This window comes from Mesoplodon mirus (genome assembly GCF_964341445.2).
Source record: "Mesoplodon mirus genome assembly, chromosome: 7".
Taxonomy (NCBI): Eukaryota; Metazoa; Chordata; class Mammalia; order Artiodactyla; family Ziphiidae; genus Mesoplodon; species Mesoplodon mirus.
In genome coordinates this window covers 13,726,826-13,747,060 of record NC_138983.1, presented here as the reverse complement: position 1 = coordinate 13,747,060, position 20,235 = coordinate 13,726,826, and the positions used below count along the sequence as shown (strand labels likewise).

The window sequence follows — 20,235 nt, the reverse complement described above, 5'->3', positions numbered from 1 at the left end:
TCTAAGAGAGCAATGCCAAACCCTGTGGCAGAGAACGAGTCTGCATCTGAGCCCCTCGCTCACACTTTACAGGGGATCTGTTCTCTGTAATGGCGGTGAAAACGCAGAAACGGTAGTAGAGATCCAGAAGGCAATGGAGGAGATGACAGGGGGATACACGTGAAAACAGCAATAGTAGAGAGAACAAAGAAAAAACCACCACCTGAATAGTCGATTAATTATCAGAAAAAGAAGAGAGAAAAAACACTGAGGAAAAGACTTCCAAGTAGAACCTAGGCAACACAGGTAGAAGGAGAGCAAGAAATCTGAACTGCACTGACAATGTGTGGCAAGCTTTTTACTAGATAATGGAAAGGCAGATGGGTGAGGGTGGAGAATTAATGAGAATAAAAAGGCTACAACACAGATTTACAACCTAGCAACTTTTTGAAAACACAGCAAACTTTAAGTCCCTGGGACAAAAATGAACCACTGTCAAACTTTTCTCAATGGCACAATGCAGTTTTCCTAAGATCATCCCTTCCTCAGATGCACCTGCCTAGCCCTATCTCGCTGCAGCAGGGCAGAAGCAGGCAGCTCTGGAACGGTCCCCTCCCTGTCTCCTTAACTTTCCTGACAGCCCCTGGCTCAGGTTTGTCTGTGGAGCCTCCTTTTGTTATAAACTCAGGTATTTGCCAATTAAGTTATCTGTGCATGTTAACACCAAAAAAGGTAATTCACCTAAGAAATAACATGTGTAAGACACTAACTGCCTGGGTTCTAGCAGCTTCACGGAAAGCCATGCACATAGAAGCCATCTTAGACTTTTCCTCAGAGAGTCACTGAAAAAGTTACTTTATTGTGGAAATAAAGAATTCCTGCAATTTTCTCCTTATCAAAGTAGTTGCAGATAGTCTGCAGATGCTAACAGCTCTTTTCCATCTTCCTCCTTAACAGAGACTTAAGGGGGTAGGGAGCAGCAGACAACTGCAGAGCAATATGACATCAACAGCTAAAAGAACCACCCTCTACAGACAAGGTAGTTGAATCCTAGGATGTTCATCTTATGTCAGGTTTATGTAATGAGTGGAAAAAAACTTTTTTTCTGCACAAACGGTAGAAAACCCTCAGACTGTTGTCAGCCGGGTCTGTTGGCTTGGCTGCTGCTGCTCCTCCGCAGCAGTGAAACACTTACCTCCCATTGGGTGGAGGCTGCTCAGGGTGTTGAGGTTCCCAGAGGAGGCAGTCTGCTGAAGGAGCTGCAAATAAAGCTAGACATTACACCAAAAACAGAACAAGAGTGAGAGTGAGGGCTGGTTCTGCATCTGGGGTAACTCTACAGCACAGCAAAGCGAGAGTGCAGAGGCCCCCAGAGAAGAAAGTTGAAGACAAGAACCCAAGCCAACACAACAAAAACATAAGGCTTATGACAGCACAGGACAACACAACACAGCTAAAGCCCTGGCCCAAAAGACAGTTGTGTTTGTTGAGTACAAAGCCAAGCTCGAGTCCCTGGCAACAGAATGCAGCACAGCAGAGGACAGAGGTAGAGGAGAGAACTCAACTCAACTCAACTCAAGTGGCCATGTAGTCCACTTAGAGGAGTGTCTGCATATTAGTGACTGCCATTTCTAGCTCCTCTCCCAAATTCTCCTTTGTTAGGTCCACACATCCTATTTTGTAACTTGTTCCCACCTGGAGACCTAATTTCTGCTTCACACAGCTATTTAAAATACCAAACCTAACCATTTCAGAGTATTTCTTGGAGTCATCCTTTACCAGACACAATGAACCTATGACTAGATCAATCTTGTCATAACTAGAAGGCTACACATTCATCTAGCCCCATTCATCTCACTGTTGCAGATGACCAAGTGAGTGCTGGATCAGTCCATATCCGTTCAGTGTACATTCTCTTTCAATGGTTGTTCCATAACAAATAAAACAAGAGGACCTGTCCATGAGCTTATGACCTCCATGACCTTACTCTGTACCTTAGCAAACTGCAACCCTCATCTAACCAACCTGCTGAAACCTTTTGTTCCATTCAAACCCAATCACTGTTCCTTATGAACAGCTGGTATTCTCGTTTCTGGATTCTTTATTCAATCTGTTATTCATTCCCATAAACATCTGACCTGGTTCCTCTGTCATCAGGAATCTCTCTATTCCAAATGTGTTTCAGCAAGTCCACAAACCTCCAGAGGCAGAATGAATAAATGTCCGTACACAGAATTTTTACCAGCTTCTGAAAGGGGTCTGCTATCTCAAAGATTAAGAACTTATTGCTCTAGTTCTAAGTCCACATATTCCAGTACCTCATAATTAATGATGATATACTATCACTTTCACAGTCCATTAGCACTCACATGTCTTCATTTCTGTCTTCTTAAATACCTTGGGCAACGAGTTCAGTCCCAACTGGTGGACTGTGCATATTGTACTAGGCACTTCACTTCCTCCCTAAATGAGAAGAGCTCTTAGGGAGGGGATCATGTCTAACTGAAACGAAGAGACCACAGCTCTCAACATACACCATCATGTGCTTGCTAGACGTGGCAATGACAACAAAATGGGGGGTCTTCCCTAAAAGAAGGCTCCAAAACTCTCCAAAAGCAAATGTGCATCATGGAGATAATTTTCAAGGCATTATCATTTTGGCAGAAGACCTAAAATCTCTCTGAATTTTCTCAACTTACAAGCAATGTTCTAGCACCGAGAAACAATTTAGTTTTTAGGAATATAACAACCATCTATACTTTTTGACTTCAGAGAATTACTAGTGAGGGTAAACTGGGATTTCTTCTAACATTTTAGAAACATGGAAACCAGAGGGCATCAAATTAGCCAAAACCTAGTACTGGGGGATAGAAAACATTGCCTTTCTTCTGTTTCCATATAAAATAATATTTTAAAGGATGAGGAGTGAATGGCTATAATTACTTCTATGTGTATATTTCTAACTATCCATACTAATCTAGTAGTTTCACCATTTATTTTCCTTCCTTGGTAACTTCACAGATGACTTGTTCTTTCTGATTCAAAGATGAGACAGTTTTAAGTGTCTTGTGCTATCTGCAATTCTTTTAAGGGTTAAAGCAGTGATAATCCCCCGTAATATACATTGCAGATCTAATAAATCTAACCAATTGGAGTCTGCCCGTCTTTTGGATTCCATGACTCAAACTCAACAAGAGAGAAATCAAAGGAAATCTATTTACTATTTAGTGAACTCAAATATACACCTGTAATACTCATTTAATAATGTCCATGTTAATCTCTTGATCTCTCAGTCAGCGGAAACATTTACTATCATATTCTACAGGGAAGACTCAATAAGGATTTTAAGGATGCCCTCTACAATCTACTAGAAAGAGATATAGAGAAAGAATATTTGGTAGCTAAGATTTCCTCAGGAATTTTTTTTCTTGGGGGCAGGGACATATGAGACGTTTCTAAATTTTTTTATTAGAAAATTAGGATTTCACTGTAATTTGAGCAGAAGCTCAAGATATAACCAAAGATATGCGATGAGAGAGAGAGCGTGTGCGTGCACGCAAGACTAACGTGACAAAGAACATTTCATTGCCTGAATTTTTATGTAAAATTCTGATATGCTGAAAGTTGTGACTGCCATTATGTATGTTAGCTAGGAACAGCAGAAGAAGAAACAGCTGGGAGCTTGCACAGCCTGCAGAAAGCAAACCACAAAGACTCACTGCTAAATACTGGGGTCCAAGAGTATTTAGACCAGCAAGGTTTCCCCACACAGATGCTGCGCTGATCTGCTGCATCTGCTGCTGGAGCTGCTGGGCCATTCTCTTCTGCTCTTTGTCCTTCTGTGTATCAGCAAATTTTACCACCATGGGGGAAGAGCAGCCCTATGAAAACACCAAAATCAAAGGGTCAAAATCCTCATTCTGGGTGAAGGGAAAAACCCTCCTTTCTAGTGACGCGTCGGCTGCATTCTAATTCCATTCACTGTCAAATGATTCTCTTCGTGATAGGCACAAGTGGCAAGATATAATTCAGTTTAGTTCCAATACACTAATTTTAAAGAAAGCACCCGTTTTTAAATTAAAGACGTCTGGCCTTCTTAACTTTTAGGGCAATCAAATGCTATACATGCTACTGGGCTTCGACTGTCAACTGTCCTACTGCTCTCGGTCCAAGGAACTTCCCCCTTTCATTCATCTGCCCCTACCTCCATGGTCTGTGCTTGGTGCATTGCCTTGATAGCTGTCTGTGCCATGGCTCTTGTTGTGAAGGTCACAAACGCACAACCTGGTAAGAGAAGAATCAATAACTCATCCATTCATTCATTCGTTTGTTTGTTTGTTTGTTTATCTGACTGACACTTACTGAGCACCTACTGTGTGCCCAAGTACCATGCTAGCAATACAGACATGGTTCCTGCCTTCAGGGGTTCATGATCCAGTGGAGAATACAGATATGTTATGACAGAGTGATAAGTGCTTTAATGAGAAACCAGGGATGCACACAGGGGAAAAAGTGCTTGAGGGATAAAGGAGGAATCATATTCTCTAGCTTCTCTTGTGAAAGAAGTGTTTCCGTTTTGGCATGGAGAACCTCTCCAAGGACTGAAGCAGAGACTTTTAATACATGACACTTAAGTGCAGAATGCAGACTCCTTGAGGGAATTGGGATCAACTGATAGGAGTTGTGACAGGACTAAATATACAACACCAAACCCAACCCTCTCCATCATGACAGTGCCATGTTGGCTAGAGATCACTGGTTTCCACTGATCCAATTAAAAAGAGACTCCAAATTTAGGACGAGTACTTTTAAAGGCTAAAAATGTACCCACCTCGGCTCAGGCCATCAGGTCCCCTCAATATCCGGCATTCTTCAATCTGTCCGAATGAAGAGAACATGACTCGGATGTCATTTTCAGTGCACTTCTTGGAAATCATACCAATAAACAGCTTCCTGTCTTCCACTGCTAAGACAGTAAAAAACAAAAGGCTTGAACATTACTACTACAAGAGGTAGTGCGGCACAGAGCTCTGTGCCTTTATACCAGATTTCACCGGTATTAAGATACACATTTTTTCCCCATAATTTAGCACCTACTCTTACAATCAATGGTATCTCAAAATTATAACTGGAACCATTTAGATGAAATATAGTAGCTTCATGATCTTGTGAAAGTTACTTAACCATTTTGTACCTGTTTCCTCGTGTGATTAATAGAGATAACTGAGTTTACCTCAAAGGTAGCTGTAGGTATTAAATGCCAAGTACTCAGCATCTTGCCTAGCACTTAGCAAAGTTTGCTCTCATTAGCAGTACTATTGTACCAAAGGACGAGGTTTCATACTTAATTGATAGGACAAGAGAAACAGAACACACATCTCAGTGAATGTAACTGTCCACTTTCATTTTCTGGTTATTCTCTTGAGGACTAAGTTTTCCTTCCTAATTTGTTCAGTTCCCCATTTCACTCCAGTTCCAAAGAAATTATGTTGATCAAAGGCATTCCAGTTCACTCTAAAATGTTCTTGTAATATTTCCCTGTCAACTCTATCTGACTTATTTGCCATACTTATTTTAAAGAAAAGGACAAACAATTTAGATGATAGATTATTTACAGCACTGATTTACTACCTTGCACCATACACAAAAATTAACTCAAAATGCATTAATTCTGAGTAAGTAATGGATTAACTGAATATAAGACCTGAAACCATAAGGCTTGGTAAGCTCCTTTGCATGGGTCTTGGCGATGATTTTTTTGGATTTGACACCAAAAGCAAAGGCAACAAAAGCAAAAAATAAACAAGTGGGGCTATATCAAACTAAAAAGCTTCTGCACAGCAAAAAACAAACAAAAAATTGTCAACAAAAAAAAAGGCAACCTACTGAATAGGAGAAAGTATTTGCAAATCATGTGTCTGATAAGGAGTTAATATCTAAAATGTATAAAGAACTTGCAGAACTCAACAGTGAAAGAAAAACAACTTGATTAAAAAATGGGCAGTGGATCTAAAAAGACATTTTTCCAAAGAAGACATACAGATGACCAACAGGGACATAAAAGATGCTCAATATCACTAATCAATGTACTAATCATTTGCATTGTAGGGAAATGCAAATCAAAACCACGAGATATCATCTCACCTGTTAGGATGGTTATTATCAAAAAGACAAGAAAGAACAAGTGTTGGTGAGGATGTGGAGAAGAGGGAAGCCTTGGGCACTTGTTGGTGGGACTATATGGTGCAGCCACTGTGCAAAACAGTATAGAAGTTCTTCAAAACATTAAAATTACTACCATATGACCCAGCAAGTCCACTCCTGGATATTTATCTGATGAACACAAAAACACTTACTTGAAAAGACCTATGCACCCCCATGTTTACTGCAGCATTATTTACAACAGCAAAGATACAGAAGCAACCTAAGTATCCATCAACAGATGAATGGATAAAGAAAATATGGTATTTTACACACACATGAATATTATTCAGCCGTAAAAAAAGAATGAAATCTGGCCATATGTGACAACATGGATGGACCTTGAAGGCATTATGCTAAGTGAATTAAGTCAGAGACAGAGAAAGATAAATACTGTATTGCTCTCACTTAAATATGGACTCTTTTAAACAAACAAACAAACAAACAGACGGACAAACAACTGAACTCCGAGACAGAGAGAAAAGACCGGTGCTTGTCAGAGGCAAGGGAAAGAAGGTAGGCAAAAAGGGTAAAGGGGGTCAAAAGGCACAAACTTCCAGTTTCAAAGTAAGTTAAGTCATGGGGACATAAGGTACAGTATGGTGACTACAGTTAATACAGTATTGCATGTTGTTTTTTTAAAAAATAAACTTATTCATTTATCTTTGGCTGTGTTGGGCCTTCGTTGCTGCACGCGGGTTTTCTCTAGTTGCGGCGAACAGGGGCTACTCTTCATTGCGGTGCGCGGGCTTCTCATTGCGGTGGCTTCTCTTGTTGAGGAGCACAGGCTCCAGGTGCGTGGGCTTTAGTAGTTGTGGCTCGAGGGCTCTAGAGCACAGGCTCAGTAGTTGTGGCACACGGGCTTAACTGCCCTGTGTCATGTGGGATCTTCCCAGACCAGGGCTCGAACCCGTGTCTCCTGCATTAGCAGGCGGATTCTTAACCACTGTGCCACCAGGGAAGCCCCGTACTGCATGTTTAAAAGTTGATAAGAAAGTAGATCTTAAAAGTTCTCATCGCAAGAAAAAAAAATTTTTGTAACTATTTATGGTGACAGATGTTAACTAGACTTACTATAGTGTCACTTTGCAATATATACAAACATTGAACCATTATTCTGTACAACTGAAACTACCATGTCAATTATATCTCAAAAGATTAATTAGAACACAATAAAATCCAAATGCCATGAGAACAGCAAATACACAAGAAGAAACCTTATAAGGGGAGGGCTTTATATACTTGCTTACCATTGTTCTTCTCACTGTCGGCAGGCTTCATCTGTATAGGATGATGCATCTAAAAAGGAAAACACATGAATATTACTATTGAACACACCAAAGGAATTCAGAAACATAAATGAAGACTCTAAAGGAAATACCAAAACTGACCTTAAGAGTTGTCTCTGAACTCTCGCCTGCCTCATTATCTCCCCTCCACAAAATATCAAAATAGAATGTGAGTCAACAAGTCAAAATTCTCTTGGTTGAAAGAGAATTACTTTCAGCCTATCTTCTTTGAAACATTCCCTTTATGTCCTCCTTTACATCAATTCCTGTGGCAGTCACCCTTTTCCCCAAATGGTTTTCAGTGTGTGCCTGAAATGTATAAGTATGTTCCATATGTCAAAACCACCACAGTTCCACTTACTAGTAGGAGCTTTCTTACCCCTGGGAGGACCTTCATGTTGTGAAGAGCATTCTGAGCTTCTAATGCAGCTTTTCGGGTGTAAAATGTAACAAAACAGCACCCTGCAATAAACAACACTTCAGGAAATCAAACCAGTCCTTTGAAAGCAGATAATTCCTAGAGAACTCCCTCCTCCAGGTATATATTGAATATTAAAAGAGAGGGCTGGGTTTGTTAAAATTTGGGGGGTGGGGGTGGAGAGAGGGAGATAGAGAAAACCTAGCAGTGGGGGGGGGGGGAAGATTTTCTATCATTTTCTTCATTACTATAGTCTCCTGGTTTTATTAAAATTCTTCTTTAACTGCTCTTATAACTTCTTTGGGAAAGATGACTTTCCTTACAAAGGTCACAGCACCATGCCATTCAACCTGCCCTACCTGCAGCACCAGGTAGTGTGCTGGGCAAGAAGACTGAGCTACAAACCAGACAGACAGAGGTCTTGCACTCTTGCAGCCTGTAGTCTATAAATCTTTCTTTCTCAGAACAAGCCTTACACTGTAGCCAATTTCTACCATATGCCTCAAATATAATTATCATTTATTAAATTATAAAATGACTTAAGAGCAAGGACCTCAATATCTTTTTTTTGGACTCCTGGTTTTCATCAAATATAATCACATGTCTAACAGCACATGGCACTTGACTGAGGAGATCTGGAGATTCTGTGCTCTGTATCTTTACTGGGGATCGGAAGGGGCAAGTATGTCTTGTCCATAGTCCATAGTCCCATAAGATATGGTACAGATTTCTTTCAAAATCACCCTGCAATTAAGATTTTAAATTACTGCATATTATACTGACAGTCATTTTCAGAGACTATAATACTTTATATTTTTGGTTAACAATGCCACAAAGAGAAAATAATTCTTCAGCTTCTAGGTCCTCTGCTATTAAGCTGGTTTCAAACATAAAATCATGCTTGCAAACATCTGCACTGTAGAACAGCTTTCACAGAAAATTACTCTGAAATGGGTCATTTGGGAAAACAAGTGTATGTCTATGTGGTATGGGGCAAAGCTAACACCATATCTACTATCAGGCCTATAAAACTTCCACTCTGCTGGGTATTTCTGGAAGCAGCTTGCCTTTCTTCTCCTGTTCTTTTTTTTTTTTTTTTTTTTTGCGGTACGCGGGCCTCTCACTGTCATGGCCTCTCCCATTGCGGAGCACAGGCTCCGGACGCGCAGGCTCAGCGGCCATGGCTCACGGGCCTAGCCGCTCCGCGGCATGTGGGATCTTCCCGGATCGGGGCACGAACCCGTGTCCCCTGCATCGGCAGGCGGACTCTCAACCACTGTGCCACCAGGGAAGTCTTCCTGTTCATTTTGTAGGCTATAACAGGTCACCTACAAACAAGTTGCTCCTAGTTGCTAAGGCATCCCAGAAGGCCTCTGTAACACTAACAGAAACCCACGGGTACCTGGACAGTCTTTCTCTTTCCACTTACTCTAGCCAAAATACTAAAGAAAACCTATGTGGTCGGTTTACTTCAACTTTATTTTTGTCATTCCACTCCCAAGAACAAATGAGAGACTCACATGAGTCTGTCTCTTGAATTTACAGACCTCAAAAAGGACTGCCCAAGATCCAATTTACAAATTATCCTCATGATGTCACCATAATTTTTTACTTTTAAGCCATTAAACGTGTTTGGACTTGGAGATATAGCTACAACAAAATGACAGGGTTTTTCCCCCCCTATATGACCACAAGAGTATCTGGCAATGAGAGAGAACATGCACATGATTGAAAATACGTATAAAAGTCAAAGCCCTTTACCTTTGCTCTGAGGAGGGTTTTGGCTCCTATCCCTTAGGACGTTGATTTCATAGACAGCACCATACTGTTCAAACAGTTCCCTCAAGTCCTTCTCTGACCAGGTCCTTGGAACCTGGCCCACAAACATCTTGATAGCATCAAGATCCGGTTGGTCTGGGTGGTCCAGGGTGCCGTTCATTTTCTTTGAGCTGCGTAAAATAAAATAAAACTTCTATTATGTATTCATGTTGCTTCCTAGAGAATCTTCTTTTCCTTAAAGGTCTCAACTACTTCCTGATAAAAGTAGGGGGAAAAATTCTACTTCCTTTCACTACTTCCATTCAATTTACCAGAGTTCCCTGGTCCTCCCTCACTACGCCACCCCTTCCATTAGATACCCAAACTAAAGTCACCATTCTGACTAGGACACCCTGGGCTTTAACTAAGGAACTGCGTGTCAGTCATTCCTTGTCTAGCTAGAGAAGTCTCAGAAGAACTTAAGAAGTAAAGTTCCTAAAGCAGATTTTAATCATTTTTAAGCATAGCTAATAAAACTTTTTACAATGTCCATAAAATCACAAAGAACTACTGCTTATGGATAAGATTCAGGATTCTCAATCTACACGATGATGGGTGAAAAGTTTTCTTTCAGTAGATGTTAGAGCAGAAGCACATGATTTCCAAGGCCTAAGCTAAGAACTGACTAGAATGTTAGCCTTTGGATGTTGCTGTCTCATGCATAATCCTGATGCTCTTGAGTGAGCCCCCAAATCAAAACAAAGCTTTGCCTCTTAAACTTTCACAAATGACTGTTATATAAACAAAAACAATGATGTCATCATTCTAGGGTTTTTTGTGTCTAAGTTATCCAATTTACTGCTATTTCTCCAAGATTTTACCAGTTAATTCCCTTACCAACTGTAACCATTATAATGTCCACAAATTCCTCCAATCCCATCACATCAAACCTATTAACACTCCTACTTAAATACCTTCATTCCTACCCCTGCCACTGCCAAGAACCATGGGAAACTCCTGCACTGTAAATGATTCCACTCAGAATGAATCAAAGTCCTTCGCCTACCACCTTTCAGGATCTTATTCTTAGCATGTATCCAAACCAATAACAACTTAAATTCCAAATAGTTAGCATGTTTAACTTTTGTTAGTGTTTGCTAAATCCAGACATCATATGATCACGTTCCAATGTGCCATGTTCTAATATTCAATCCCAAATAAAATGCCACTTTTCTTTAAAGGAAAAACAATAGTTTTTTCACCACTGCTATCCTTTGAATAGTATTTGAAGATCCTTGAGAATGCTGAATCCAGTAGTTCAACCTCTGTTAAATTCCTAAATCTCTTGTAACTGAATACAGGGCTATTCTCATGTCACCTGTGCTGAATCTAGCACTAACTAAACATCAAAAGCTTTAAGACAAATGTCATACAGATCAACCCTTGCTGCTAAGTCTGTGAAGGTTCCTCATACTCTTTCAGGTTAACTAGTCAATTTCATCAGGACTCAAATAGTACTAAATTTCCAACTTCACTGTAGTATTTAACACATTTTAGCATAATCTGGCTCTGTCTACCTCTCCCAACAAGACTGAGAGCTCCTTGAAGGCAGAAACTGTTTTATTTCCTATTCATTCTTATAGCCACACCTGGTATGGTGCCTGATTCAAAGTAATTACTCAGATGTGGGGTGGGAAGAACTTCTTGTTCTCAACAATTCCCCCATTTAAGCAACTAACCTTGATAAAAATGAATGCTGTGCACAAAGAGGGCTCACAAATTAAAGAGCAGATATCATCTCCTATGATTGTTTGACTGTCACAAGATGAACCTACTCTTTTTTCCTTTTTAAGTATTTTGGAATACACTGTTTTATTGGTTTTCCTTTATTAATTTAAAACCATGTATGGTAAGTTGTTGCACAAATACAATATAGCTGCTTCTAGAAGCTTAATCCCAACATTCTAACAGAAATCATTCTACCATGAATTTTTTTTAAAAAGTCCTATGACTAGTGAAAAAATGGGAGTTACTCCCTACAACCCATTCCCAACAACTTTAATTACCAGTTTTAATATTTTATTAAAATGTCGCTAAGTTTAATCACATTTCTATTCTAGGGAGGGTTAACACAGAATCCAAATAAATGGTGCTTAGAATGTTTTGACTATAAAGGAAACAGACAGTTATTTCTGAAAAGAGGCAGGAGTTTATTAGTTTGTATTACATTGGAGGCAACCGTGCTCAATTTGTCCCTTCCTTCTGTATTTGTGTGCTGTTTCTAAACTAAATATATCACTGTTTAGTGCAAAAGCATAAACACAGTCAATATATGTGAATTGTGATTTACCCAAAAGTTCAGTGGAGACTCAGCATTCCAGACAAGTGCCTTTCCTTTCTCTCTTTACTCTCCAAATCCCTCTCCATTTCTTCACGTCCACCTACTCCATGAATCACCCTTTCCCGCCGTGTATACCAATTCAAGAGCCAGAAGAATCCCCCAAGGACCAGGGGCAATCTTCAAACTTAACCATTAGAAACTTTTACAGCAATCACACTGCATAATTTTACGTATGTTCAATCGAATATTAAAAAGATACGCAAAATGCAAGCTTACACCTCATTATTTTTTCTATGAAATTATCGTATTGTATTTAACAAGTTGGGTGGCGGGGGGGACAGGACATGGTCCTTCACCAGTTTAAGAAGCACTTCTACAGCACAGCAAATGATCAGGCCAGGCTCAAGGTGCAGTGGACATCATGCAACTGGAGTTATGCACTGACCTATTTCTTCCTCCAATTAATACTGAGCTCTTACTTATACAGGCCAAGCACTGTGTTAGATGTGGTATATATCAGTGAATAAGGAAAACGTGGGGTATTTCTTGGGAGCACATGAAGACACAGTTAGTGCCAATATCAGCCAGAGATAAAAAAGAGAAAAGCAGCCACATGTGTACCTATGTATATGTAATAAGCAGTCACAAACTTTCTCACAAACTGTTACTGTGTCTGAAGAGATGAGCAACAATGCTCTTCCATTCTGAACCTTCCACACATACTTCCAGTATGCATGCTGTCCTTAAAAGTAACCACTGCATAAAAGAGTCACCTGGGGACAAGACTCCCAGTGTGATATGCCAAGGATCCCACAACATCCGGGTATGGCATTCAGCCTACGTATCACTGGACACATTCTCAAATTTGTGCCTTACCTCCCCATTGATGGAGAGCTCCTCAGTCACTGATCATAAATTATATACATTTATTATGTTCACTCAAGAACCAATGAATTCAGCAGCCCCTGGAGAAGTATCTATACTGTCCCTGTCATTCCTAAGGGACAAGTCTGTGGAAATTCTTATCTTCTGTGGAAGTACTGCCAGTACTTCAGTGAAGTATTAAACTGGGAGTAGGATGGAAGAGAGGAAAAGCATGGCCTGCAGCAGTGAGGGAAGAAGGGAGATGAGAAGGCAGCAAGTATTTTAGGGGAGAGGCATGACACCAACCCACTTCTTTTTATGTTTCTGACCCAGCAACTGGCGAATCATTAAGAATGAGAAACTATGAGGGATCAGGACCAGAGGCTGCCTTGTCTACCTGATTCTCGATGGAACAGGCCATAGGAAAATGAAACAACCAATTTGGAAGAGACGGGGGAGAGAAAACAAAGCTTTATTTTCAAAGCACACTTCCATTCAAAACTCTTAAACCCTCTCTTCTCTTTCTCCTTTCAAAACTTCCCAGCACCAGGCCCAGCTCAGAGGGCAGAGTTAATGTTCTATCCCACTTCTTTCCCATTCCTTGGCCCCAGATGACTAGACCAGGAGGTGGATCTTAACCCAACAAGCTGATTCACTGGCTGGCTGGAAACCTAAGACTGTGGCCTATGCTTAAAACAGAAAGATAGGCCTGGCTAATCAAGATCCTCTATAGCTGCAGTGAGCAAGACAATAGCCACTAGCCACAGGTGACTATTCAAATTTAATTTTAAAAATCCAGTTTCTCGATTGCACTAGCCACATATGACCAGTGTCTACTGCATAGGACAGCAGAGACACAAGTTGGTTTTTTTTTCTTTTTTTTCTAGCCGCATGGCTTGTGGGGATCTTAGTTTCCTGACCAGGGACTGAACCCGGGCCCTCGGCAGTGAAAGCCCAGAGTCCTAACCACTGGACCAGCAGGGAATTCCCAGAAGAACATTTTTAACATCACAGAAAGTTCTATTGCACAGGACTGCTCTACAGAATCTAGAATGGGTTAACAGAAACAGGCAGTCAGCGGTGAAGTTGGAAGAGGAAAAGCTGCAACTCGGGACAGCACGAGTTAAGCTGACAAAGATGAAAGGGCAGTGGCAAGAGATAATAGGAGTCATGCTACAATATAGATGAAGCTTGAAAACATTATGCTAAGTGAAAGAAGCCAATCACAAAAGGCTACATATTGTGTGATTCTATTTATGTGAAATGAATAGGCAAATCTATAGACACAGAAAGTAGGTTAGTGGTTGCCTAGGAATGGGGATTAGGGGTAGGGAGAAAGGGAGGGAATGATTACTCATGGGTACAGGGTTTCTTTTGTGGGATGAAAACGCTCTGGGGGGGTGTCAAGACAGCCTGGAAGGGCAATGGCAAAGCCAAGCCATGCTGCAACCAAAGTTATCTGGTAGATGAAGAATAGAAGCAGCAGCACATGCAGACAGAGCAGAACGCGTGCCCTGGGTCAAAAAGATGGAGTTTCCGGGTCTTTCAGCTGTAGAGTTCCTGATTATATTATAGTCCAGTCCACCTGTGCCCTTACAAGAAAACCCTTTCATATATGCTAGCTTGAGTGGTATCTGTTCCTTGCAGTCAGACGGGCTGGCAAATACTACCTTCACATCTGGTTAAAAATCATTTCCAAAACCTTTAGTAACTCAGTTTTTTCATTTCATTTCAACTCTCTCCTTCTCATTACTTGTTGACCTCCATTTGCTCATTATACAAACAGAAAAATTTCAAATACTTACCAACCCCTCCACCTCCCCAGCAGGCATAAATACTTGTTGCATCCCAATCTCCAGCCACCACCCACCCCTACCAGGTCCTCTGGCTCACAATGTGCTGTGGAAAAACTGGCACAGAAGAACATCAGAATGAAAAGGACCCAGAAACACGGGCCTAAGTTACTTACCAGATGTTCTCTAGGGGAACAAGACTAGATGCATCTATGCTAGAAGGAAGGAAGGAATTTTAATTTGAATAAAGGGAGATCTTCCTGTTAGTTGAGGTGTTAGGTACTAGAAAAAGCTATCAATAAAGATTTTTAAGTCACCATTCAACAACAGAACAGTAACAATCTGCTTGTGAAGGTTTTCAGCCTTCTTCCCTGAGGAAGAGAGAGCACGTCTGAAGACCATATCTCAGTAATCATCTCTAATTATTAAGAAAGAAAACCTCCTCACAGGGTTTATCATTCATTCAACTGTACTTCCTAAGCTCCTGCTGTGTATCAGATACTACACACTATAGGGGCTATAAAAGTGGACTGAGCAATACCGGCCCTGTAGACAATGGCACTGAACAAGTGGAAGGACACAACTACAATATGCTACAAATGCTTTAACAGATTTATAAAAGTTCTGTGAAAAAAGTGGCTAATATGGTTTAATTTATTTGGGGCACGGTGTGTGTGTGCACAGGGATTTAAGCTGAATGGAGTAAGCAGCTGGAAAAAGTGCTATGTAGCATGGAGGTATGAAAGTCTAAGGGGTGATGAGGAAATGGTAAGGACTCAGAAGGGAGAGAAGAGTGAGATAACATTAGAAAGGTAGGAAAAGGATTTGAGAAAGTTGGCGGGGGGGGGGGAGTATAAAAACATTTTTTTAAAATTAGAGAAAATTGATGAGAATAAAGAGGTTGGAGAGACCCAGGAAATGGCTTTCCATGTTATACTGATAGGCCTGAACTTTATTCCAAGATTTTTAAACAAGGGGTGATTAGATTTGTCTTTTAAAAGACATCTGGCAATAATCGAGAGGATGAATAAAGTGGGGAAATATGCAGATCAGGAGGCTCTTGCACAAACCAGATCCTAAGATTAGGAACCATTCCCGCAATGTTGAGAAATTTGGGCGGCAGGACTCACTACAACTTGGAGATAATCGATAAAGGAGACGAGGAAAAGAAATTACTGACCACTCTTGGATTCTACTACAGACAGTGTGGGGAATTGTTTTTACATGGGGAGACCTCCAGATGGAGGTATCCAATGGGCAGTATTTAGAACAAAGTCATAGAACTCGAGGGACATCTGGGGGATAGATAAAGATCTGAGAATCAGAGAAGCACATCAGTGCCCCCTTAAGCAATGGGAAAGCTAAGAGGAAAAGGTCTGAGATACAATCCCTACAGAACACCTATGACCTAGTGTGCAAGCAAAGTAAAAGGAACCAGTGGAAGCTGAAGAGTATTATTTATTACAAATAATAAGTATCTGTAATATCTATTATTATAAATAAGAAAGGGAACTAGGGATCAGGTCCCCATAGCCCTTCCACAGCTCCTCCAGCAATTTTTCTCTGTTGTAAAGAAATTTTGGAATAGATACATTGCTAGATCATATTCCCAGGCAATATCACTTCAGAGAGAAAACTAATAATTATCAAGCTTACTGCTAAAGTAGTATGAGTGAAAAGAAGGGCTGAGAGTCCAAGAAAGAGGTGGCAAGCACACACCACTCTGTAGAACTTTCTTCTTCCCAACTCTGTGGGGTTTGGGTGTGTGGTGCCCATAGGAGTGGGCCAGAGGACTTGCAATAATGAGAAGTGTTGATGGTTAACTGCTTAGTGACACCTGAGGCAACCAGGTCTAGAGGGCAAAAATAAAGAGGCTATCATTAAACTTGCATTTTAGGCCCAAGGTTGATACCAACTGTCCTCAGTCAAGTCAGGTATAGCTTCTCTCAACTGGGTTTCTCATCTGTAAAATAGGGGCAATAGTTTATGCCCAATTAACCTCACAAAGCTTTTGTGAAGCTGGATGACTAAAACAAATGCAAAAGCTCTTGGGAAAAAATAATACAACAGTGTACTCCCTGATTACTTGTATTCAGAATGAGCATTATATTCAGTCCATTAGTTCTCTAACTTAAGTGTACACAAAAACCACATGGGACATTGTTAAAATAGATTCTTGGGCCCATTCTAGCATGCGAATATCTGGGCATGGATCCAGAACCTGCATTTTTATACTCCAGGTGACTTTCACACAGTGGTCCATGATCCAGATTTCATGGGATACTGAATTAGGTCGATCTTGTAAAAGATGAGAAACAGGCTGAGGAAAAATGCTGTATCTAAGGACTGAACACTAGGCAGTTGCAATGCATACAAAGAAAGTGTTACAATGAAAGATAATTTGAGCCACAAAGTCCTATTTCTAGGGACCATGTATCTGGTACATGGGAATACTTTTATTATGTAGTAAGTCTTTATGATGGGATTCATTGTGATTTCACCTGTAATCTACTGCTAAAGTTTTACTTTAGCAATAAAGAGAACTCTCATAAAAAGACACATCTAAATTACCATTATTTTGGAGACTATAGCGAAGGCATAGGATCCATACCAAATCAGCAAGCCACCTAACCTGGAGCCCCCCCCCACAAAGAACTGTTGAGAATCTGCTATTACAACACCTGTTACACCTAATCCCAGGGCAGACTGACTTGCACATGGAGGCCTAATCTCAAAGACTTGCACTGCTGTTATCTAGGGAGTAGTCTACCATCTAATATTCTCGGCTTTGAATCACCTAAGGCTCTTTTACTTAGGTTCCAAGGTACTATGAAGCCTGGTTAAAGAAACTGAAATCAAGAGTTAGAAGTGTGTTCTTTTCTACAAAGCCCAGAATTCAGGCCCCCTGTAGGTATAACTCAGAGCCAGGTTGGCGTTTTAGCTGCATACAATGGCAGTGTCACTTCTTGAACAGTAGTACTGCAACCTGATTAGGTTTCTCATGTCCACATTCAAAATTTATTAAGGCAAATTCCCAATCAAGATTAATCCAGTTTGCCCCCCTTTGGGGGGGCACATCTGATGTCCCCAGAATCATGCATTGTGTTGCATTTTCAGTTAGACTGGGGGGTGTGGAAGTCAAGGTTCAGGACTAGTTTACATGTCAATACAGCGTTCTGTATATACTACTAAATACACCCTAGCTACCAGTCCTCTGTGATAGGAGTCTAAGAATTTGATCATTAAAAATAAACAAACATACAAATAAATGGCTTCCCAAAAGATTATCTGAAGTTGTATACCCAACCCAAAGTAATAAAACTATGGTTTAAAAAAATACCCTGTAATCTATCAGATGGGAAAACTACAGCTTAAAGGGACTGGAGCCAGCACACTTGAGCTGATGTTGCTGGTCATATATCAAATGCATCCTTATGTACAAAACTTTTATAGCTAGAGGAAATCAGCAGTAATGAGAGAGAATCAGACTACAACAGAAAATAACAATAGTGTGGACTTTGGCTTCCTCACCCAATTTTTTCTTCCCTCTTTTAAGGAAAGGGACCAGTTTTATCAAATAACAAAGAAAACAGCCCAGTTCCTCTACTTATGATAAAAATGAGACAACAAGAATACTTACACGGGACTGGAATTCAAAGAGCAATGATCCACCATCATTTCTGGAAGGAAATCCAACTTAAACGCAGCCATCACCTCACTCTCCCCTTCAGAAGCCAATGTTATTAACTTGCTGCACTTGTCTGATCCACAAATACACACAGCTTTAGCTTCCTGGGCCCCACAAAAAACACAAAGTGGAAACAGGAGCTCAGGGAAACCAGCAATAAGTGCCACAGAAACAGGCAGGACTGGGGAAGGGGAAGGGAGTATTGGATTAAAAGGGGGATGTGACCATGTGAAGGGAGGCTCAGCCCAGCACACAATGAAAGTGCTGATGCGCCAGGCTTGTTTTGTGTGATTTTCCCTGGCGAAGCAGTACTAAGTGCACTGTCAGATAAATAGTGTCAGATCCATGAAGATAGCAGTGGCTAACAGAGCAGAAGAAACACAAGCTTGTTTCACATCTTCCAAACTCCTCCCTGAGAATCAGTTTTTGAGGACCCCCAAAGCCTGAAACTACCTGAAGCAAAAGAAAAGGGGGGGGGAGTTCACTTCATGTGGTCTGAAAATGTTTTTAGAAAGAACTGGGTCGTTAGCCTTAGTTTGAGCTTATTTTCAACGTGCCAAAGACAGCAACGAACGCACTATTTGGGTGCCTAACTAACCTCAGAAGAGTCATTTAATGGTTCAGACCATCCATCAGAAGCAGGCCAGAGGCAAGCTGGCTGAAGAACTGGCCACCAGAAACATACTGCTCTTATACTACTACCTGCGCTGGACCAGCCTTGCTTTCTTGATGGTCTTGAGAGCAAAGTATGCTACCTAATGCTTCCTCATCACAGTGAAAACCTTAAAAATTGCTGTTTCACTGACATTCATTTAGGTAGCACAGGGCAAAACTTCTTTACTAATTCTGAATCTTAATTTGCCAGAAAATTTAAAAAGTGAAAAAATGGAATAGTATATTCTGCCTCTTGATAAAGTACTAAGGAACACTGTTCTTTCAGTAGTTTGACCTTTCTAGAGAAACAAAAAACAAAAGAAAACTAAACAAAAGCCACCACAGTGATAATAATGAAAAAGAACTGGGGCCTACCAGGGACAAATACTCAAACACTTAAAGGAAGGAAACAGGAATGTAGACTAGTCTCTTCAGTGGCTGCCCTCTTTTAAACTGTTCCTAAAACCAAGATTAATGAATGTGCACATAAAAATTCTATTATGGGTGAGCAGCAGAGATGGATATATTTAGCAGTCAAGGCAGATGTGGTACTGCCATTCTCAATTTAGCTCCACATCCCTCCAAACAACAAATGGTGGCATTTCAATATTTAGGCAGTGACTCTAAAACTGTATCTCTGAAGGCTCCCAAATTTCACAAGCCTTCTTTCCATTTTTATCATTAGGGTTGCCTTACCTCAAAGACTTCACTCAAGCTCAGTTCACAATACAGGGAACTTTGAAAAAAAGAAGTTATGTTCAGCCTGTAAAGAGGTAAACAGATGAACTCCTAAACATACAGAATGACTTTAACAAAAAATAATGAAAGGCAGTAATGTCATGGCACAGGCCTAAATGTTCTAGTCTGTGTAACGATGGCTGACACCTGTCTGCATCTGACTGAGGAAGGTAGAAACTGTGTTTTCTGTCCAATATCCAGACATAACCACGCAAAATTAAGAACTAAAATAGCAGATAACTGCTTTTCTGTTTTTTTCAGAGACCCTGCCCATGTGATCTACTACTTTAGAGACAGAAGTGACAGGAGCTCTCTTCCACCCTATTAAAAGAGGAAGCAAAAACAGGCCGCAAGTGAGAGGAGACTGTGCAACTGGCACACAGTACACACAGTTCACCAAGCCCTGATTGCCAGACAAAAAGAAGATGTTAACCCAAGCTGGGGCTGGCTGAGTTACTGGTTAGGCTAGTCCTTGTTTCTAAGTACACTGGAGTCGATCACAAGCCTCTTCC

The 20,235-nt window shown here is 40.7% G+C and overlaps 1 protein-coding gene across 22 annotated transcripts in view; it reads right to left on the bottom strand.

Annotated features, from left to right (window-relative positions):
- The window catches only part of CELF1 (CUGBP Elav-like family member 1), a 74,725-nt gene that overhangs the window by 11,947 nt on the left and 42,543 nt on the right, over positions 1-20,235 (bottom strand). For 5 of the 22 annotated variants that reach the window (XM_082629629.1, XM_082629631.1, XM_082629616.1 and 2 more), the window contains 8 exons: positions 18,284-18,435; positions 9,649-9,836; positions 7,831-7,931; positions 7,431-7,479; positions 4,811-4,945; positions 4,184-4,263; positions 3,699-3,860; positions 1,175-1,250 (listed from right to left, as the gene is read on the bottom strand). In XM_082629629.1, coding sequence (XP_082485755.1) covers positions 1,175-1,250; positions 3,699-3,860; positions 4,184-4,263; positions 4,811-4,945; positions 7,431-7,479; positions 7,831-7,931; positions 9,649-9,836; positions 18,284-18,354 — 862 coding nt within the window. In that variant the 5' untranslated portion in view covers positions 18,355-18,435. Of the gene's footprint in view, positions 1-1,174; positions 1,251-3,698; positions 3,861-4,183; positions 4,264-4,810; positions 4,946-7,430; positions 7,480-7,830; positions 7,932-9,648; positions 9,837-14,819; positions 14,844-18,283; positions 18,436-19,681; positions 19,749-20,235 lie in introns of those variants that run through there. The other 17 variants (XM_082629622.1, XM_082629623.1, XM_082629624.1 and 14 more) reach the window with 10 other exon arrangements.